General features: G+C 38.1%; 1 protein-coding gene across 4 annotated transcripts in view; it reads right to left on the bottom strand.

Moving 5' to 3' along the window:
* dock8 (dedicator of cytokinesis 8) overlaps nt 1-22,692 on the bottom strand; it is a 45,482-nt gene that overhangs the window by 3,221 nt on the left and 19,569 nt on the right. For 3 of the 4 annotated variants that reach the window (XM_026270055.1, XM_026270056.1, XM_026270058.1), the window contains 35 exons: nt 22,522-22,646; nt 21,853-21,943; nt 21,542-21,704; nt 18,273-18,390; nt 17,722-17,792; nt 17,498-17,642; nt 16,922-17,023; nt 16,689-16,784; nt 15,274-15,508; nt 14,933-15,097; nt 14,607-14,779; nt 13,404-13,493; nt 13,222-13,317; nt 12,950-13,099; nt 12,729-12,842; nt 12,340-12,495; nt 12,123-12,259; nt 11,864-12,027; nt 11,547-11,698; nt 10,678-10,860; nt 10,396-10,522; nt 8,379-8,466; nt 8,124-8,220; nt 7,903-8,037; nt 6,292-6,444; nt 5,036-5,194; nt 4,838-4,938; nt 4,369-4,561; nt 4,063-4,206; nt 3,503-3,634; nt 2,784-2,918; nt 2,515-2,604; nt 2,064-2,300; nt 1,828-1,971; nt 338-444 (listed from right to left, as the gene is read on the bottom strand). In XM_026270055.1, the coding sequence (XP_026125840.1) occupies nt 338-444; nt 1,828-1,971; nt 2,064-2,300; nt 2,515-2,604; nt 2,784-2,918; nt 3,503-3,634; nt 4,063-4,206; nt 4,369-4,561; nt 4,838-4,938; nt 5,036-5,194; nt 6,292-6,444; nt 7,903-8,037; nt 8,124-8,220; nt 8,379-8,466; nt 10,396-10,522; nt 10,678-10,860; nt 11,547-11,698; nt 11,864-12,027; nt 12,123-12,259; nt 12,340-12,495; nt 12,729-12,842; nt 12,950-13,099; nt 13,222-13,317; nt 13,404-13,493; nt 14,607-14,779; nt 14,933-15,097; nt 15,274-15,508; nt 16,689-16,784; nt 16,922-17,023; nt 17,498-17,642; nt 17,722-17,792; nt 18,273-18,390; nt 21,542-21,704; nt 21,853-21,943; nt 22,522-22,646 (4,768 nt within the window). The remainder of the gene's footprint in view (nt 1-337; nt 445-1,827; nt 1,972-2,063; nt 2,301-2,514; nt 2,605-2,783; nt 2,919-3,502; nt 3,635-4,062; nt 4,207-4,368; nt 4,562-4,837; nt 4,939-5,035; nt 5,195-6,291; nt 6,445-7,902; nt 8,038-8,123; nt 8,221-8,378; nt 8,467-10,395; nt 10,523-10,677; nt 10,861-11,546; nt 11,699-11,863; nt 12,028-12,122; nt 12,260-12,339; nt 12,496-12,728; nt 12,843-12,949; nt 13,100-13,221; nt 13,318-13,403; nt 13,494-14,606; nt 14,780-14,932; nt 15,098-15,273; nt 15,509-16,688; nt 16,785-16,921; nt 17,024-17,497; nt 17,643-17,721; nt 17,793-18,272; nt 18,391-21,541; nt 21,705-21,852; nt 21,944-22,521; nt 22,647-22,692) is intronic. The other variant, XM_026270057.1, reaches the window with a different exon arrangement.

Raw genomic sequence — 22,692 nt, 5'->3', positions numbered from 1 at the left:
TAAAAAGCAATACGTTATATTTCCACACAAGTCGTATACATCCTGGGAAAAATCACTGCATCCAAAAACTTAATTTGTTTCGAGTCTTGGTTTAAACATTATGATGATTATGGAAAACAAATGCAGCTGGGTGACATTAAGCTCACCCCCGGGTGTCTTATATCCAAGTATTTCAGCAAACTTTCAAATACAGTTCTTTAAACAAACCAATCATTATAAAATAAAGATACTTCTATATCTCCTTCTATATCCTCTGATGGAAAACTAGCTTCATGCGATCACATGTCACTGAAAAGATTACGTTGATATCTCTTTTCCACTGGAAGCGGCCACTCACCGCAGTATGAACTCTTTGAAACACAAACGCAGTTTGTTGTGATGACGGAAGAGCTTGGGGTCTGCTGGGATTTCATTCAAGAAGACCTGGGCCACCTCCAATGGACCCTGCAGAGACACACAGAGTGAGAAAAGGAAAGAAAAGGCCCCCCTCTCTCCCACAGCGCCAGCGGAGAAAACGAATGCTTCATCCAATGGAGGCCACAAGGTAAAGTCAACACATAAGGGAAAGATCATGAATAAGTCTTTGTGTGAGTGATGTCACTGTGGAGCCAAGAGCAGAGGCATTGCCGCGCTCTTTGTATGTAGTTTCTCCAAAGGGCATTTATCATATAACCGCAGCCGTATCCAGAGGATTTGGATATGTTTTAAACTTGATTAGTGTTGTAAACTGTCACTCTGGAGCTTCAGACTTCACTATAAATATAGAGACGCTGGGAGCATCCGTATGAATCCCTACAACCCTAAGATTTACTTCAATCTTCTATACTGTCCTTAGATTAACTGAAGTATTCAAAAACCACACCTGAGATGTGCAGTAGAACAGGCATGGAGGGAGACCGGGTGGCTGGATGAGTGACGCAGCCAGTGTTTATTTCAAGGGATCAAAGTTTGGTTGGTTCGCGTGGGTCTGTTAGCCCCTGCTGGTAGATGTGCCCATTACAGTACATTATGTGGACCTCAAATACAGTCTTTCCCCTCTGATGGTTAATTAAAATGAGCAAATAACTAAAGAAATAACAGTATATATCACACACACATTCATATATATATATATTATATAATGTATTATATAATAATATATAGTGTAAACACATTTTTTTATTTTGGATGCGATAAATCATGAACAATCATTTACAAGCACTAATATATATATGTGTGCGTGTGTGTGTGTGTATATATGTATTTATATATTTCTCCTGAGAAAAAAAAATGATCACGGTTCACACCTACATATTAAGCGAAATAATATACAACCATTAAGGTTGAAATGTTTTCAAGAACAAACTAATTTTCAGCAGCTATTATTCCAATGTTCATTGACGCATGAACCTTTAGAAAGCATCTTAATATGTTGATTTGCCACTCTATAAATGTCTTATCATTATCAAGGTTGAAAGCAGTTTTGCCGTGATAAACTGTGATAATTTTATAAATATTAAGTATTTATTTGAAATAGAAATCTTTTGTAACATTACATGTCGTTGATCACTTTTGATCAAGTAGCAATTTTCTTAATTATTATTTTAAATAAAAATAAATGTATATTACTTTTAATTGTGCAAAAGAAACAATCAAATAATGTACAAAACATTACATTATGTTAGATATATTAATATAGCATTATTCAATATTTTACCTGTGCCTAAGGTTTCATTTAAGAGAAAATGTCAATTAGACATGAAATTCTATTTTTGTTAGCAGCGGTTCAAGTTTCACAGCTCAGGACAGTTGCTAGTGAAGGGTGTGAGTGTGCATTAAGCTTCAGACCTGATTGACGGTGGCTGTGACAGATCCCTGCAGGACCATCTGAAGCATCACAGCATCTGGCTTCTCTCTGTGCGTGGCTTCAGCCAGCTCTCTAGTCTTCTTCTGCATGTCCTCAATGGCCACCTCGATGGGCGTGAGGTCGAACTGAAAACAGGTGATTTAGACGCGTTTATCAAACTAGCACTGCAGATGAAGCAGATTGTGGGGGGTGACGGGGTCATCTGGATTGTCATTACCTCCTCCTTCTGAATGACGTTGATCCGTGTCTTGATGTAGGGGAAGGCATGCATGGTGGTAAGGATTGTTTTGCGCTTGTATTGCTCGTTGAGTTCTCCTCGGGGCCGCCCACTCTTTGTGAACGGCGTAGTGTACATGAAGCGGCGAAGGTTAAAGTTCTTCTCAAAGTTGGTGAGGCGATCTTTCATCTCATAGTCATCAAAGTAAGGCTCCACATAGGTAATCTGTATGTACGCCTGATGTGAAATATGAAAATCAACATGTTACGTTTAGGACACTGATACGTACATCAATCGCTGAGGGTAACTTTAGCTGAATGAGGCATTTGAGATTTGACTGTAGAGGCAGTCGACAGCCTTTCAACCTAATGAGACTATCACAGAGGTCAAACCGAAGAACGTTTTTGATTGTAATTGTGTTTACATTGGCACGACACTTGATGAGAAGTACCTTGTTAGGATTGAGCTTCTTTCTGTCTACTGGTGTGGAATCTTTAATCATTTCCAAAACTCCATCTCCAAAACACTGACTGTAAAAGTTCTGGAAAATTAGAAGACAAATAAGTCATTTATAATATCAAAGGAAATTTCAGACCATTATAGCGCTGCCTAAAAGCATCAAAACCTCTAACTGACACCTTAAGAAAAACCTTTAAACTTCACATTCATCTTCATCAGAAATGCAGTTCAAAACTTCACAGGGTTCCAGAGAAATTTCACCTCGAGCCGGTGGGATATCTCCGGTAAATGGGTGATTCCTGGCTCTTTGTAGATAAACTCTTGCTCATCCAGGTCTCCAAATTTACAGCCATAAAATCCCACACGGAAGTAGGTTCCAAACATCCTCTTGTGACCCTGAAAGAGTAAAAATAAACATTTAGTTAAAAGATAGCGCTTGCTACATAATGACGCTTGACCTCAGGTTCAAGTCAATATGAAAATCCCCATTTCACAAATGTTTTTAAACTATTTTAAATGTACTGATATTTTCTGAAGTTATAAATAAAGTTCATTACAGTATCTCTTACAAGAAAAATGTGCTTCAAAATGTAATATTTAACTCAATGTGTTATTTTCTGATGATTTGTAATTATTTGTGAAAGTTACTTGCAGCTTTCTTCGCCCTTTTTAGGTTTTAATACACTGCCTTATTTTCTTGTGGTGTGATGAACAACTTGTTGAAATGACATAGTGTCTCAATTAATGCTCCTCAATTAGTGCTCATATTAGTGTTCATAAAACTTAATGTGTAATAGCCATTTAAAAAACTAGCAAAATGCTGTTCAACATCTTTTTATATGAAGTAAAGCATGTCACAGCACATTAAGTTCACTATTTCTGTCCGGCTGCCCACATGCATATAGATCATGATCGCACTAGACAGGCTTCTTCCTGCCTGGCATAGTTATGTAGGAGGACATGCCGTTTGTATGCTTTACCTTTTGAATGATGTTCTCAAAAGCCCTTTGGAGCTTGTCATGTGTGGAAGCGAGCTTCCGGAAATCTCTGTGGGCCTCCAGTATAGGCACGATTACCTTGTACACCTCATTAACAGCCTCATACAACGCGCCCTGTAAGCGAACAATGGTAAGAAGCAATGAACAGTAATACATTTTCTATGTTTTATATATATATATATATATATATATATATATATATATTGTACAGCTATATAAATTTCATTTGAATATTTTAAATAGATAAATTATTGTTAATGATTATTATTAGTATACATATTAAATATAAAATGTATTTTACAATTAAATTAATATATACATTTAGGTTTTTTTAATTACAAAATGTAAAAATAAATTGTTATTGCTAAAAATGTTTCAATATAATTAAATACATAAATTTATATATATATATATATATATATATATATATATATATATATATATATATATATATAAAATTAAGAATTGGCAGTAAAAAATATGAAGTAGCATTAAAAAAGATGAGCTGCTAATTTGGATGCCTTGCTCCACGGATAACTCACATTGCTGAATAGCTCAGCAGCCTGTTCCAGAAGCCCGACTAGGCCATTTTCCGTAAAGTAGCGTCCTGAGCAAACCCCATCCTCGTCTGGAGACAATATGTCGTCTGAGACTGCAGACTCCTCCAGCACGTTAGGAGAGATGTTCTGGTGGGGGGAGACAATTATTTACCTCAGTCAGACAAGGATCTCATTTACACCAAACCGCGTGTGAGGGTTCGAAGAGCAGCCGAGACATAATTCACGCCTACTGTTGTTTTTCGGAAAGGGAGCCGATTCAAGCGTTTCCTAGCCATGATAATAACTCACTTGAAAGGTGACGCTGCCCACAGGCAAGTATTTGTGATCCTCAAGCATGCTGAGATATTCAGCCACCAGGGCCGCGGCGTGCACCAGACACATGGCTGACTCTGTAAAGCACTTCCTGCCGTTGTGCTTCTCTGCCATGTTTTGGAGCCAGGTTAGACGCAGGTCTGGAGATGTCTGGTAACCCTTTGCGATCCTGCAGCCAAAGCAAAACCACAGGTTAATGCTCCAAGGAAATAAATAAAACTGTGTTTCTAATATCAAAGCATATGTGGACTGGCAATATTCGCTCAAGTTATTACACATGTGAGGCACACTGCAGGGCTCAGATGTGCCACTCGGTTACCATGGTAAGTCCAAAAACAGTAGACAAACAGTAGAAACCACAGCGAAAATGGGAAGCAGAAAAGAAAACCACAGGCCTGGGCTCCAGAATGCAGATGCAGACTCAATTTTGGCTGCAGCAGAATACCTATACATGAGGTCCATGAGCATCTCAGGATCTTTCTGGAACTCTTTCATCTTGACTGTGTCTGAGAGGATGCTGTTTAGGTTCCTCAAGAGTTCATCCACCTGTGGGGACAGAAACCAGTAGGGTGATTCATTAAAACAGACGTTTTGTATACTTATTGATTGGACTAGGCTAGATGCCTTCTGGCCAAAGTGTTACCTGTGAGGGCAGCTGTGTAGACTGCATTTCGGTGTCTTCTTCAGCGTATGCTAGGATAGTTCTGAAAGAGCGGCGTAGGTACTCCTCATGGATGTCCGACGACTTGCCGACCAGCGAGGCTAAAGACATCGTCACCTGCATCTTGACTCTGGAGAAATTCTACAAGAACAAAAGGTTTGGCTGCTTTAACTTCTTGTTCTTCTTCATTGTGTCCACATGAAGGAGAGCTTTTTTAGGTGAACTATCCCTTTTATATTCAAGTCACGTTCCAAAGTTTGAATGCCCAAACCATCGTGACAACAGAGGTCTGATTACTGCCTGAGGTTTTTCCTCATTTAGAAAACAGCCCTTCCCCCAGCAGTTCCTATCAACCAGAGCCATGTCATTTATCTGGGCTGGCCCCGCTGAGGTTATTGAAGGTTACATTGTCAGATACAGGTGTTAGGCTGTGAAGGAAAACGCGACACTGCCAGGCGCGGTCGGCCATTGCTGTCATAGTCTCAGATCATTGATTCCACGGGATGCTTGAGCCAGAGGCTGAAAATGCTCCATCCATCTTGCTTAGCATCAGGAAACTGCAAAATGATCCCCCATTAACCCCTGTATAATTGCCAATGGATCATTTCAATGGCACCATTATGTTAAATTGAGCGTGTGTGCGAAGCATCTCTGGACGTCGCCAATCTCGCATCTAGGTCAGTTTCGCCATGAAGAACGGCTCCACATCGACACCGCCGAGAAGATTCATTCTGAATTTGTGCGGAGACCTGACTTCACTGTTTTCACCGTTTAATCTAATGTGAGAAACGGCCTTGGGAAACATAAAAACACAAAGCGTAGGCCAGAGGGGTAAAAGACGGTCTGCCGCTAAAAGAAAATCAACATGACTTATTCAAGGTTACACTAACGACGGGACCGATTGCTGGAGCCTTTTACAAACCAAACAAGCAAACAAACAGACAGACAGGGAGAGAAATCCATCCTTTGCCCATTAAAGATGAATGAGATGGCAAACAACACGACCATCTGGTAGGGGAGGGCTGAGAAACTGAGTAAACAGAGGAAATACTCGAGCCATCAGGCTGGTGCACACGGCGAGCAGCGACAGGCTCATGTTATCAGACAGCAGACAGACAGACAAGAATAACATTGTAGAGGGCATTGTCAATGTTACGTCTGCTTCATGTTATCGCAGAAAAGACATTTCATTTGTTTAACAACAGAGGTGCTGATTGATCAATCAGTTGGCGTCTTACACTAGCGGAGCTGTAGCTGTATCTCATGATCAGGTAGAGCGTAGCACAAGCCTGACTCCTGTTGCCGTCCACACAGCTGCTGCAGTAGTGAAGAACCTTCTGACACAGGTCTGCACACTGCTCGGCCTCCTCCTCAAACAACAGATCGCCAAACTGAAAAACAGCATCGGATCAGTCATGTATTCAATATTACATGATTACAGAAAGGGGAGACTGGGGATGGTTTGAACATGAAGTTACACGTGACATGCCAACATTTAAATTCATAAATATAGAAGACGCTCAGATTCAGTTAAAAGTACTGGACAATGTATAAAAATAAAAATTGAAAAACTTTAAAAGTGTAAAATGAAAAGTAGCAGTAGGATAATAGTTTAGTCCAACATGGGTAAACTGATAAAGTGCAAATAAATGCAACGACAGCCATTCAGTTGGATATGTGCAAAAAAATACATAAGGGTTTGTTCACAAAGAGCATCAACATGTACAGTCAGTTTATCTGAAAGTAAAACTTAAAAAGTAGTGATCGAAACAGTAGATTCTAATTTGAGTGACTTTTGTAAAGTATTCAATCATTTGCAGCAGAAAATTTAAAAGAAGAGCGCCCAAAAGAGGTGCGGGCTTTTGTAGGGTCTAGAGAGATATATTTACTCGAATGCAGGTTAAATACAGGCACTGATATGGCTATTAAAGTAAACATTATTACCAATGTTTAAAAAAAAAAGTTTAATATGGTTGTACATTTTTTTTAAGGATTCTTTGATGAGTAGAAAGTTAAAAAGAAGAGCATTTATTTAAAATGTAAATATTTTGCAACATTTTTATTAATGTCTTTACCATCACTTTTAACCAGTTTAATGTGCCCTTGCTGAATGAAAGTAGCAAGTTCTAAAAAAAAATCTTTTAAACTTTAGTGTATGATTAATTTACTTTATGATTTAATTTAGAAAATTATTTAATTTGAATCACTTAAGCAGTCAGTAGGGAGACTTTTTTTTATCTTTTTTTTTTATATGAAACATATATATATACATATATTGAAGTCTCCCCTCAATATCTATAGCGGTTACGGCCTTTAATATACATCTTGAATGTGTGTCTCTATATTTTCCAGTAAATGTTAATAATTAATTAATGATTTGCCATTATTGTTAATTATTCTTAAATTACAGTCCATGTGTCAAACATTCACCCCCGCACTATTTTCAAAAATTATTTCAAAAAGACGTATCTTAACGTATCATAACATGTCATAACGTATCTTTCAAAACTAAAAAAAAAGGTTCTCTGCTTTGACTTCATATTTAAATCTCTCTCTGTAACTTATTTTAGCATATTTGCTGGGGGGGTGATTTTTGTTTTGACATGTTTTCTTTCGTTTATTTATTTATTTATTTTTCTGACAGGACCCAATTATGAACCAGAAATGAACCATGTAGACAACCAAAACCCGTTGTAGCCTACAGCTATAAGAATTAGAACGAGTTACACTAAAATAAACCATAATAAATGCTGTTCTACGGTTATAAATAAAAACAAATTCAATTTCAGCACATTTTAGTGTATTGCCAGACGAAACGAATAAACGTGGCACACACACACGGTCAGTACCTTAACTATGAGAGCTCGTATGGTGCTGAAACAGTGTGACAGGAAGCTGGTGCTCTGGTTACAGGTGAGAGAGTGCAGCAGAACCTTCAACACTCCACCAACCACATTATCCTTACAGTCCGCCAGAGGAACTGCCTGCAACCAGGACACAAACCAAAAGCATTATTCCATACTCAAATTCCTAACTATTTTTTCTTTCCACGGTAAGAGTTGTGTGTTACCTGTACGATCATCTCCAGCAGGTCCAGGACTATCAGATTGGTCTCAGTCGCCAGGTTACCACTGATTATGGCCTCCTGGTCCAGCTCTGCTTTGGATCTGAGGAAACAACAACAAGACATTGAGCAAAACAAAAAAAAAAAGCTTAATTTGAGCTGTAGATTAGAGCCGTGGAGAACTAGAATCAACTATAAATAAGAAGTGGCACAGGTAAAATGGATGTGAAGCGTGAAATGATGGTACTATTTTACGCTCACTTGTCCTGCCTGTCGTTTGTCTGGCGCCACTGTGTAAGGTCTTTCCTCCAGCGTAGGTTCTCTCTCTGACCCAGCGTCCGGTCGTTACCTTGCACAACACACAGCCAACACACCAAGACGGGACATATTTAGAAAATATCTAAACAAAGGAAGTCTGCGGACTGTAAACATGTAAAATTAGACAGCATTTTACGAGAAATTAAAAATAATTTTAGTGCATTGCGGAAAACAAATATTATATTATTCATTACGCCAACAGCAACTTTCCCTTCTGAAGTTAAATGAATAGTTATGTCATAATTTATTCATCTGCATGAATAAAAAGCTGTATTTCAAGAACAAGGTTTTAAAAACCTGTATGATTTACTCATACTATTTTGTATTGAACAAAAGGTAACCTGTTTTAAATATCCTGACTGTAACATATATATATATATATATATATATATATATATATATATATATATATATATATTTATTTATTTATTTATGTGAGGTGATTTTTATTTTATACATTTTAAAATGTATTTATGGGACGGAAAAATATCACAAAATTGCATATTTGTCACACTTAAAAGATTCAGACCATTAAACTAATTTTAATATTACACAGAGATAATGCATGTAAATTCAACATGCTGTTTTTAAATGATTATTTCATTTATTAAGGGAAAAAAGCTGTTCAAACCTACAGTACCTGGCCCTACGTGAAAAAAGTAATTGCCCAATCCTGTTAAACCATGACAGAACTGTGATTAAGCACATTATTTTATAAAGCGGAGTTCAATTTCACTAGCCACACTCAGGCCTGTATAGACAATAAGAACATTTCTGTCAAAGTGAAGAGAGCTAAAGAAATTCAAGAACAGATGAGAAACAGAAGAGTTGACATGTATCAGTCTAGAAAGGGTTATAAAGCCATTTCTGGTTCCAGTGAACCAAGGTCAGAACCAGTATCCACAAATGGAGAAAACATGGAACAGTGGTGAACCTTCCCAGGAGTGGCCAGCCTGCCAAAATTACTCCAAGAGCGCTACAACGACTCATCCAGGAGGTCGTAAAAGAACCCAGAACAACATCTAAAGAACTGCAGGCCTCACTTGCCTCAATTTAGGTCAGTTTTCATGATTCAGCAATAAGAAAGAGACCGGACAAAAACGGCATCCAAGGGAGAGTTCCAAGACAAAAGCCACTGCTGACCAAAAACAACACAAAGACTCGTCTCAGATTTGCCAAAAAAATATCTTGATTATCCAAAAGACTTTAGGGGAAATATTCTGTGGACTGATGCAACAAAAGTTTGCATCAATAAGTATACAAGCTTTTTGGAAGGTGTGCGTCCCGTTAGATCTGGCGTAAAACCAACACAACATTTTGTAAAAAGATCATGCCAACAATCAAACATGGTGGTGGTAGTGTGATGGTCTGGAGCTGCTTTGAAACTTCAGGACCTGGACCACTTGCTATAATTGATGGAAGCATTAATTCTGCTCTCTATCAGAAAATCCTGAAGGAGAATGTCCGGCCGTTAGTTTGTGACCTCAAGCTCAAACACACTTGGGTTACGCAGCAGGACAATGGTCCCAAACACACCATCAAGTCCACTTCTGAGTGGCTCAAAAACAACTAAATTAAGTTTTTGGAGTGGCCAAGTCAAAGTCCGGACTTAAATAGTCCTTTCATGCTCGAAAACCCTCCAATGGGGCTGAATTAAAACAATTCTGCAAAGAAAAGTGGGTCAAAAACCCTCTGCAAATGTTGCTGCAAAGGGTGGAACAACCAGTTATTAGATTTAGATAGCAATTACTTTTTAATGTAGTTCCAGGCAGGTTTGGATATATTACATATTAATATAAAAAAAAAATTCATCTGAATCATTCAAGTGTGACAAATATGCAAAGAAAAAGACAAAAACAGGAAGGAATACCCTTTGTATTCCATGGAAGAAAGAAAGTAAATGATGACAGAATTTCCTTTAAAGGCTAAGATATGAAGTAGAACATGAGATGCAGCTCACCTCCCACCCTTTTCATCATCTGTCCTCTGGCTCCGATTCCTCCCAGCAGAGCCTCCTCCAGACGCGCTTTAGCCTGCTGAGACTTCTGCAGGGCCTGTGTGCTCACCTTATCAGAACTCTGCTTCCCCTACACACACACACACACACAATACACCACATGAATATCTTCTAATGACATCCAAAGGACGTCTTCCTGTCCAAATCAAAGTACATCCTGTCACTGTGACTAAGCACTTCTTGAAGGTCACCGAGTGATGCTGCAGTGACTGATGTGTTTTTTACCCTGTACTCAAAGCAGGAGATGCAGATGGCGAGGAGCTCCAGCAGACGGTTCATCTGAGATGAAGGAATGTCCACAGTCCAGCGTTGGATCAGATTCGGATCTGCGTTCTTGATTATCCACAGGAAACACATGAGCAGATTGCGACTGGTCTCTGCTGTCAACATGTTGCTAGTTTTCCCCGTCTGGACAAAATACATTGTCAAAGAATATTCAAATGAGAATGACTGTTTCTTTGGAATATATCAGATGAATAGACAAATATCCATACATATTACAAGGATCTCTGGAATGATTTTGATTGGTCAATTGCGGTCTAATATATTGAATGCTAAAACTCTATACTCTCATATCACTCCAAGTGTTGTTGTTGTGGTTAACAGAAACTAAAACTGAAACTATTAAATTACTTTCCTTTATTGAATTTAACTGGAAATTAAGCTTGTAACCCTACACTTGTTTTTTCACTCAGGCAAAATTCTTATTTTTCTTAAAGTACTAAAACTATAACTGAAATCCAAATAGTTTAAAGATACAGAAAAATATATAAAAAAAAACTAATAAAAATGACAAAAGCACCATTTTTTTTTTTACAATTTAAACAGTAATTAAACTGGAAACTCATTCTTTCAAATAAAATCTATTTTGAAATATTAATAAACATTATTATTGCATATAAAAAATACTAAAATAGCAATGACCACTCCACAGACTTTTTTTCTTATACAGTTAAATTATATAAATATTTAATGTTAAATTTAATTTCACATGTCAATTATGTTTTTAATTATTTTAATATGATATAATACAATGCAATATATTATAATATCATATAATATATAGGCCTAACATTCTAAAAAATGATCCATACCACAGAGGCCACCGAGGCCAGTGCATTTCTCCCTAAAGTGTTGAAAGGATTTCCAGCGATTGCCAATGCTACAGACTGATTGATGGGGGTGATGCTGTCAGGATCTTCCTCAGGCCCACCGGACTTCCCTTTACCTCCACGCGAGTCAGATACTGCGAAGACAACATATACTCACTCACACATTTAAACCACAGATCTGAAAAGCAGGATCCATTTCAAACTACCATCATGCACCACCAGAGAGCCATAATCCAGCATTTTGGCCCTCTGGCTAAGAGCAACTAGAGATTACCAATGTGACTTGTGTACGGCAGTACCTGTGAAGTCAAGGTAATTGATGGAGTCGATGATAATGCCCACTAGAGGGAGGTAGAGAGCAGCAATCTTAGCCTTGACCTCTGGCCTCGAGCAGCGCTGGTCCAGATCGTGAGCGCACAATAAGCTGTATGTGGCGTTGATGGCCTTTTGTTGTACTCTCCCCCTGTGTATACACACATTCATTAATAACGTTTAGTACACGCACTCTTGAAAAGTTCACTGAACGCTTTACTGGCACACATGTGAAATGTGACTAACCCCTCTGACTCCATGTCCAGTGCTGTGCTCAGTTCGGTCAGCAGCAGTCCGGTCAAGTAATGGCGCTGCTTAAAGTCTTGTGACAGATCAAACATGGCTGCGATCTTATTGTCCTGAAAACTGCACATGCTGGAGGTCTGGTGACAGAGACAAAGGTTTTACATCGTCTCCGAATACTGTGAGGGTCAGACACAGCTGATGATGTTTCGGCACTGACCTGTGAGGAGGTGGAGGGGGACGGGGAGGCGGGGGCAGACGCAGGGCTGCTGAAGAACAGGCTCAGGTTGAGGTAATGCTCATGACTGCACAGGACCCTCAAAAACTCCAACCTCATACTGATCAAAGTCGACATGTTCACGCTCTTTGCTGCCATCTGAGGAGAGAGAGAAAGAGCAGGGTCAACACTGATAATAAATCAGCATATTAGAATGATTTCTGAAGGATCATCTGACACTGAAGCCTGGAGTAATGATGCTGAAAATGTAGTATATTATAATATATTTTAAAGTATGTTAAAACGGGCTTGTGGTGTTCACTGAACTGATTAGTTGTGAATGATTTCTTTCTATTAAGATAATGATTAGTAAATGAGACGAGGTGCGGGACCTGGTTGCAGTAATTCTTCACCAGCTGGAACACGAAGCCTCGGTCCATCAGAGACATCAGGTCATACAGGAAGAAAGCCAGGCTGATGTTAACCTTCTCTGCCTGCTCCAGCTCCTACAGACAAATGAACACACGCATCTCTTCCCGTCAGCACTGACAAATAACATTCCTCCAGAGGATCTAACCTCTTGTTTGTCTCTGTTCGGATGGGATTCGATCACCTTTTGTTGTTTTACTAAAATGTTTCCAATCTCGGCAGTCACCACGTTGACAATCGTGGTGATGTCGTCTTTGAAACGATCCGAAAACCGATTCCTCCGAGAGATCGCCTTCTTATCCAGCTGAGACACGTGCTGGCTCATGCTCTTCACCTGGAGTGTGTACGTATGGGCCGTGAGAATCCCCCCCAAAAAAACTCACTAAACATCTTATATGGGAAATTTCAAGTTGGTTTGCTCAGCAACATGCTTATATTCAATCACAAACATCTTACAAGAAGTTCGAAGAAGAACCAGGCGTATTTGTAGACGTTTTCTCTGCAGACTCCAGTGCTGACCACCATCTGAAGAGCCAGCTCCTCATGGAACAACTACACAGACACATGGATTTGTTTATTAGGGAACACAACCTCTGCTGAAACGACAGATTTCTTCGGTAATGAAGAGGCAAGTCAACCTTTCTGTTTGTGGGCCGTGTGCTTGAGCTTTGTGAAGTACTGGAGACGTTTCCAGCTGTTGACATGCGACTGCCAGGAAGATTTAAACCCTGGTGGAAACCAAAAATGTGTGAACAATAAGAAAAATATGGCAATTGAGTGTATATGTGCATGTAAAAAAAGAATGTAAAATGTTAATTTGAATTTAAAAGAAATTGTGTTCTTCAAAATATTATTTGAAAAATCTGTAATAAAATATAAATACAAAATATGAATTTTAAGCAAATTTCTTTCATTATTAATAAATACTATAATAGTATTTATTAGCCATACTTAATATTATTGTTTATATACGTATGCTAAACATCAAATTGGCTAGAAAAATGTAAGTATGATATTGCATTTGTATATTCATTAATTCCTGAAATAAGATGAAATAAATTAAATATGAAATAACTGAAAAAACTGCAAACTGAAATAAAATAATTGCAAGCTGAAGTACAATAATTAGTCAATAAATGAAAATATAGACATTTGGAAAAAAAACTAACAAAATTATAAATAAATACTATAAAAGATATAAAAATCAATAAAAAAAATTATGTTAATATTTTATGCATGCTAAATATTTATAATAAATAGTTTATATAAATAATACATATTTATAGTAAAAAATATTAATTCTATATAGAAATAAAATATTAATTTCAGTATATTAATATAATAGCGGTAAGATAAACGTAATATAGTATAAAATGTTTGAGATCTTATTCATTCTGACTGTAATAAAAGTGATTCTGAAATTTCTTACAAAATGAAATACCAGTTTCAGTATATTAATATAATATAATACAATTGGTAGCACTTTATTTTACAGTCCTGCTCCTTATGTACATACTATGTACTTATTATAGTAATTACAATAACTATGTAACAAATAGGTACTAACCCTGAACCTACCCCTAAACTTAACCCTACCCCATGTAGTTACCTTGTGTTACTAGAACTTTCTTAGATAAATACACTGTAAGTACACTATAAGTACATGCGAGTACATGTACTGTAAAATAAAGTGCAACCATACAATTCTTAAATATTTAAGAAATTCAATGAAATTTCCCTCAAATGTAATTCAGTATATTCCTCTTCCTATCATTCTGTGGCCAATTCAAATTCCAGCTCATGAATTTTTGTCCAGCACAAGTTTGATGTTGTGCCTGTACCTTTCCTAGAATGTTATTGACCTCTGTGTCCTCTGGGCTCTGCGGTGCTGGTATATCAGGGTTGCTGCTGGAGCGGATCCGTGACTGGAGCAGCATCAAGCCGACCGTGGTGGCCGTGGCGCGAGTCAGAGTGCTGTATCGGCTCTCAGGGTGAGCCATCAGACCTCCTGTGCCTGGCGAACATAAGCCTCAGCTCAGTGACAGACAACAACAGAACAAGTCCCAAAGCCACTAAAACCTCTCTTCCACACAGAATAATGGACGGTTTCAGACTGGTGAAGAATGACATCCTTGGCGGTCAAGATGATGTCACAGCCCTACTGTACCTGGGGTGTGGATTTCATGGTGTGTGTCCGGCAAGCGGAACACAAAGTACAGGTATGTTGCTAGGAGACAGTTTCTGCCCTGGTGGTCCTTTGCCAGCTCCTGACTGTTGTGAAGACTGTTGACCACCGACACCACAGACTCAAATGCAATCTGGGCCAGATTTGCTGCACAAAACAAGATTAGAACTCCAGCTGACAATCCTGAACATGCATATTCGCCGACACAGTATGCAAAAATCAGTACATCAAATGTCCTTCTATGCTAAAAAATTTGTCTTGAGTTTTTAGTCCTTCCAGTGAGTGTAATAGAAAAGCTAAAGCTCTTCCTATCTGAAACGCACCGGTCTGTCCAGCGATGACCATGGGCTGCATGATGAGACGGAAGAGCTTGTCGAGGACCTGGTGCAGAAACAGCACCAGTGGCTCCAGGCCGGAGGAAGACAGCGAGATGATGCTGAGCTTCAGCTCGTGCTCAAACATGTTTTCCGAAATCTTCTCATCTCCCACTCGAATAGGGAATATGGCCTTGCCCTCCAGAGCGTGACACAGAGTGAAGAAACGCTCCAGGTGACTGTCCTGTGATTGAATAAAAAGATTTGTTAACAACTTCTTTTAATGAATGCTTCTGAAATATTTGTTCACTGCATAATATTAGAAAAAAAAATTTACCTATAGAAACTGGTATTTTATTTACTTTATAGGTTTCTGATAATAATATAATAAAATATAAAAACTATTAACTAAATACTTAATAAAAATTTAAATAACGCATACATTACATACACATTAATTAAACTTAATTAAAAAATGAAAGAAAACACTATATACATACTATGTACATAGAAATCAATAATACTCTCAATACTTTATATGTAATAATACATTTATTTTTCTATTTTCAGTTTTTATTTTAATTTAAGCTTTTGACGACTTTTTGAGCTTTGGATCATTTTGTGCTTTTGATTTGTCTTTCTATTAAATATGTTTACATTTATTTAGTCCTTAATCTTCAGTTAGTTTCCAAGGCAACATTTCTAAAAAAACAATTTTTCATCTGTAATAATTCAGTCAAATCTTATTCCTGTCATTTTATATGTGGTTGGTCAATTTCATTCAGATAAGTATTTTTCACACTAGCTGATATTTGAATACTTTAATAACATTTAATAAAATGTAACTCTAGAACTCTCTATTCTAATTCTATATTATCTATGATTGATTGTAATGCTAGCCTCTAACACTAGGATTCTATTTTCTTTATTCGAACTACTTGTTTTATTTTATTTTAAAAACAAAAAAGACCTTCTAACGTTGGTGTTTCCTATTCTTTTTGTATTCTACCTGCCTGTTGTGCCATTATTATTATATTATTATATTTTTTAAACTTGCTATGTTTACTGTATTAGGCTAACTGAGATTTGTCATAGCACTTAAATATTGTTGCTCTTTTGTTGGCTTGATTGCTTCTATTGTCCTCATTTGTAAGTCACTTTGGATAAAAGCATCTATTAAATGACAAAATGTAAATTTAGTTTAGCTGAAATGAAGGGCTCAGTCTGGTTTTGTTGGTTCGGAGCTTTTTTAGCTTATGGCCAACCAGCAGGGTCCTCACATGACACTGATTGACCTCGCGGTCTTGCTAGTTAACCTAGTTAAAAAATGATGCTGGAAGCATCAGCACACCAGTATTCAAAAAACGACATAAGCTGGACTTTCCAGCTGGAAATTTAGTTCTGAGAGCGTTTCGCTTTCGCACCTGTGTTTGGACTGAGGACACAGCTTGTAGCTCAAGGTTGAACAGTCCCTTATGATTCTCCAACCACTTAACAGGAGGTACCTGAGCTGGCAGTTTCTGAAGGCATATAAAAAGGTTACAGAATATACACAGAAGAATCATTGAATATGTGCCCAAACGAGACGTCAATGCAAGGTTCCGAAAATGAAATGACTGGCATCCAAAAAAGGCAGATGTGAAATGGTCGACTGTACCTCTGGGGAATGCAGGGAATAGTTCAAAGGAAGTCTGTCCAGAACGATTGGCAGACACTGCTGCCCCGTCTGCAGCCTGTCATTGTTCAGCAAGGGTAACCACTGCAGGGAGGAAGTGAAGTCATGTCACTCATCTGTGTGTGGACAGTGTTAACATCGCTGGAGTCTGGGTTCGACCTTTCTCCCTGGCTATAATCTTTACCACAGATGCATTTATTTGATCACAAATACAGTAACAACTGTAATTGTTATCTATTTGAATTTGAATTTATTCCTGTGATGACACAGCTGAATTTTCAGCATCATTACTCCAGTCTCCAGTGTCACATGATCCTTCAGAAATCACTTTAATATGCTGATTTGGTGCTCAAGAAACATTTCTTATCCTCATCGTTGAAAACAGTTCTGCTGCTTAATATTTTTGTGGACACCAATATATTTGATACAAGATTCAAAAGAACAAAATTTATTTTAATAAGTCATAACTGTCACTTTCCATCATTTTATGGCATCCTTGCTGTATAAAAGTATTCATTTCTTTTAAAAAACAGCACTGTATACTGTAGAGTCACTCACTGAATATCCAATGAGAGCCTCCACACTTCCAGTCTGGTTCTGTTTCTGCTGGCAGCTGATATGGTAAAAGGTGAACAGTAAATGATGCTTCTCTGTTAAACGGGCTGGAAGACGGATCTTTATCTCATCATAGAAATCAGGAGACCTGTGGAGGAGATAGAAACCACCCTTACATTATTGCTTGATATACTGATCACTAAAATCGTTGTAGGATTGATGATTACCTGTTATGGTATGTGACTGGAGTGTAGACCTCTTGAAGAAACTCAGGGCCGCTTGATTTTCCAAAGATTACCTTTTTTGGACAGTGCAGAGAGGTCAATATCAGCTTAATGGCAAAAAATACACCAAATGAGAACATTTTTAAATCTACTCTACAGCAATTACACACACAGTTATGAAATTTGGCCTTATGACTTTGTTATACAGACAAATGTCATTTGGGATTAAATGGTGTGTCACTTAAAGTGTAAGTTTTATATATTTCATTTATGTTATTTATTCGCAATCGACTTGAGATCATACAATACAGTTACAAGTACTATTATTATATTAATAATAATAATCAATTTCACATTATTTTTATATTATATAGTTTGCATAATACTGTTAAATCATAGTCTCTTTAAAGCTTTGTAAACATATTGCACAGGGGTAGAATGACAATAATTGAAATTGAACAGAAAATGTATATGTTTAATATATGTAAATAATACCCTTAATGTATATTCGAATATAAATGTATAAATAAATCTGAATATGGTTTTGCACTCACAGGCATGGCACAGCTAGGATCCTCACCACTCATGAACTGGATTTTAACCGTAATGTTTCTGGCTGAAGTCAGACGGTTAGTAAGATTCAACCTCAGAGGATACACATACAGCAGGTTCCTGTAACATGAATAGCATAAAAGAAAATAAACTCTAGAAGTTATTTGCAGACAAAATAATGAATCCATCTGGAATCCACGATTGGCTGTAAAAACATTAACTGGCCACTAGATGGCGCAGACCGCTCACAGTTCAACACTTACAACAAGGAAGAAACTAGTTGCCCCAGTGTTGCCATGTTTCATAAAGTCATAAATAAGGGAAGTTGCTTCCGGTTGTCCTGGCTTACTTCCATAGAGCATTTGATTAAATGTAAGATTATTCTAGAATTAATAAAACCAATTAAGCAAAGTCCTTAATCTATAAACACCCTCCGAACATCCCTCTGATCACAGGGTGTTTTTAAGTTAAGCTAATTTTTTTTTTTATTTGTAAGATCTGATTGCTTTTTTATGATACCTGGCAACATTGTCCTGCACACAGTTTTTCCAACTATCTGTGTTCATAGTAAATGAGTGACTAATACCAACCACAGTTCTGCACTAAAAATTCTGACAAACCTTTTTCCTCATAACTAAGACATTTTTAAGGTTTGTGATTAATCGCTGCATCCCATTTCTGCTAGATCTGAGCCTGACAACTCATGTGTGTGTGCACGTTTACAGTGGGAGAAATATATATTTGATCCCCTGCTGATTTTTTAAGTTTGCCCACTTACAAAGAAATTAAGGGTCTGTGTTTTTGTGGTAGGTTTACCTTAACGGATAGAGACAGAATATCAACAACAAAAAAAACAATTTCTGAAAAAACACATTATATAAAAGTTAGAAATTGATTTACATTTCAGTGAGTGACTTAAATATTTGATCCCCTACCAACCAGTAAGAATTCTGTCTCCCACCGATTGGTTATGTGCCCATGTGGAACACAGATTAGTCCTGCCACTTTAAGAAGTTACTCCTCTTGTGTTAGGTGTATAAAACAACTGTCCACACATACTGTATCTTCCATTCCAACCTCTCCTCCACCATGGCCAAGACCAAAGAGCTGTCAAAGGATGTCAGAGAAAAGATTGTATATCTGCACAAGGCTGGAATGGGCTACAAGACCATCAGCAAGAAGCTTGTTGAGAAGGAGACAACTGGTGGTGCAATTATTCGGAAATGGAAGAAATACAAAACAACCATCAATAGGCTTTGGTCTGGAGCTACGTGCAAGATCTAGTCTCAAGGGGGAAGGATGATGATGCGAAATCCTGACAATGACCCCAAGAACACCATCCCTACAGTCAATCACGAAGGTGGAACATTATGCTTTAAGTAGAGGATGACTTCACCACGTTGAGGGGCAAGTGGACAGGGCCATGTACTGTAAAATCTTGGATGCGAACCTCCTTCCCTTAGCCAGAAAACTGAAGATGGGTCATGGATAAGTCTTCAAGGATTACAATGACCCAAAACAACAAAGGAGTGGCTCAAGAAGAAGCACATTAAGGTCATGGAGTAGCCTAGCCAGTCTCCAGACCTCAATCCTGTAGAAAATCAGTAGAGGGAGCTGCCAGACAACAGCCAAGAAACCTTCAGGATTTAGAGAGAATCTATAAAGACGAGTGAATCAAAATCCCTCCTGAGATGTGTGCAAACCTGGTGACCAACTCCAAAAAATGTCTTACCTCAGTGCTTGCCAACAAGGGTTTCTGCACCAAGTACTATGTCATGTTTTGCTTGGGGATCAAATACTTATTCCACTCACTGAAATGCAAATCCATTCCTAACCTTTTTGTTTGGCCTTCTGTCTCTTAACCTACCATACAAATAACAAACCCTTCATTTCTTTATAAGTGGGCAAACTTACAAAATCAGCAGGGGGTCAAATAAATATTCCCCCCACTGTATGTGGTTTATGAGGACACAAATGTGTATAATGACATGGGCATGACACATGTATTACAACATAAAGGTCATTTATGAAGACACTTTCGGTGTCCCCATAATTCTAAAAGGCTTATAAATCATTCAGAATGAAAGGAAAGGATGTAACATGTGGCCAAATGTGGTGTCCCATACTTGAAATTTGTGCTCTGCATTTAATGCATTTAACCCATCCAAGTGCACAGTCACAGCAGCGAGTAGTGAACGAACACACACACTGTGAACACACTCCCAGAACAGTGGGCAGGCAGAGTAGCGGTGCCTGGGGATCAGTTGGGGGTTCGGTGCCTTGCTCAAAGGTCTCACCTCAGCTGTGGTTCTGAGGGTGGAGAGAACACTGTACACTCGACAATGCTTGCTGGACCTTAGACTCGAACCCATGACCTTTGGGTTACAAGTCTGACTCTCTATCCATTAGGCCACAACTGCCCCCCTCTGTTAGGGGAGGGGGCACACAAACAGGAGGAGCCACTAAAAGGGGAGGAGCCACTCAATTATTTGAACTGGACTATAGAGGTTAAATTTGACCTATTGCTCATAATTGACCAGCCCAAATAGAAATTTAAATCTGATAAAAGACTGAATAGATCTATGCATTTCAAAAATACAAATGTAGCAAAAATAAAAAGAAATTCAGCCACAAACGAGTCAACTGAACAGTGTGTGAGTGTGTTAGAGTGAGAGAGAGAGAGAGAGAGAGAGAGAGAGAGAGAGAGAGAGAGAGAGAGAGAGAGAGAGTTTTTTTTCTGTTGTGAGAGTTGGTTGCACATTTTGATGCCTGGTGACAGGGGTAGAGGGCTCCCACATAAAGCACCTTCATGATAGATAATAGCGTCCCATCAAGAGTCAATCTATTCCTAGTTTTAGTTTTGTTCAAACCCACCATGGAGAAAACTCTCTACAGTGGGATCACCTTATTTATGCGGAAGCAACAACATTCTGATTTCTGACTGGCTGGTACTGCAGGTGCCATTTAACTCTGTATAAAAACTCTGAGACAACTATGAAATCCATATACCCTCATCTATAAATTGTATATAAAACGGGGCAAGTTATCCCCTACTTCTCAGCGTGAGAAATACAAGGTGTGGTGTGAGAGCATCTAAATCTAAATCTAATCTAATCTTTAAATCTAAAAACGCATTAAGTTTCTTGTAAGGGGTAGGTTTAGGTGTAGGGAAAATACCGTTTGTACAGTATAAATGTCATTACACCTATGGAGAGTCCCCTTAAACCATAAAAACCAACATGTGTGTGTGTGAGAGACAGAGAGGGCTTACCGATATATACAGTGAGGCACATAGACTTCACTAGAAGGGAACTCCAGCACTTCTTTAACCGGCCGTGGAGTTTTCTCAGAAACTGGCTTCACTGGAATCAGTTCTGGGGACAGACACCCGGGAACCGTCTCTGGGACTGGGGACACTTCCAGTTTCAGAAAACCTTTCAAACAACACATAAATAAATGGTCACATGCCAAAGTTTGATCCTTGAAAATAAATGTTTGACTAACTGTTAACTCCTACACATATGAGTTTTTTCCGTGGATGAACTGGACTATAAAAAGGCACAAGTTAGAAACTCTCCTCACCAGGTATGATCTTAACACGCCGCTGACCGGACGACCTCTTGATGTCCGCCAGGAACTTGAACAGGTCCTCGTCACTCAGACGCTCTCCTTCCTGCCAGCACACACAGTAAAAATTTAGCTCATCTCAAAAATGAACCCAAGTGTCAAATGGAAGAATATTTCCAGAATGTAGTGTGATGTTAGAGCTAGCTGAAGAACGCAGGCACCAATTAATCTGAAGAATGTGACGAGTGGAATGATGCACTCACGCTGACCAACTAAAATTCTAATCATTTCAACAGCTTATTTTTTTCCCAGAGCTAATTCAATGAGTTAGGTTTTTTTTTTAGCACAGGAAAGCACTGTTCTGAAAAAAAAAATCTAATGAATGTTTCTTGAGCATCAAATCAGCATACTAGAATGATTTCTGAATGATCATGTGACATTGAAGACTGGAGTTATGGTTGCTAAAAATGAAGCTTTGCCATCATAGGAATAAACACATGTTCAAATATATTACATTAAAAACATTAAATTATAATGATATTTTACAATATTACTTGTTTTACATTTTTAAAAAACATTACAAAATCTTACTGACCCCAATACTCTGAATGAACCTCTGTACATAAACAACAAAGTCCCATCTACATTCTTTCTTGAATATTCTATTTGTTATAAATGTGATACCTGCTTGATTAATGTGCACGTGGTAAAAGCTGGTTTGAAGCCAGACAGGACATAGTTGTCCTCCATCATGCTGAATCTGTCAGAGTTACGTCTGGGCAATCCCTTCTTTTCCAAACTACTCCTGCCTGTGCCATAATCAAAATGGAACACAATTATGGATATAGAAATTTT

Source organism: Carassius auratus, chromosome 8 (genome assembly GCF_003368295.1).
Source record: "Carassius auratus strain Wakin chromosome 8, ASM336829v1, whole genome shotgun sequence".
NCBI lineage: Eukaryota > Metazoa > Chordata > Actinopteri > Cypriniformes > Cyprinidae > Carassius > Carassius auratus.
Note: the sequence above shows the minus strand (reverse complement) of the source record. Positions and strands in the feature narration are given on the sequence as shown.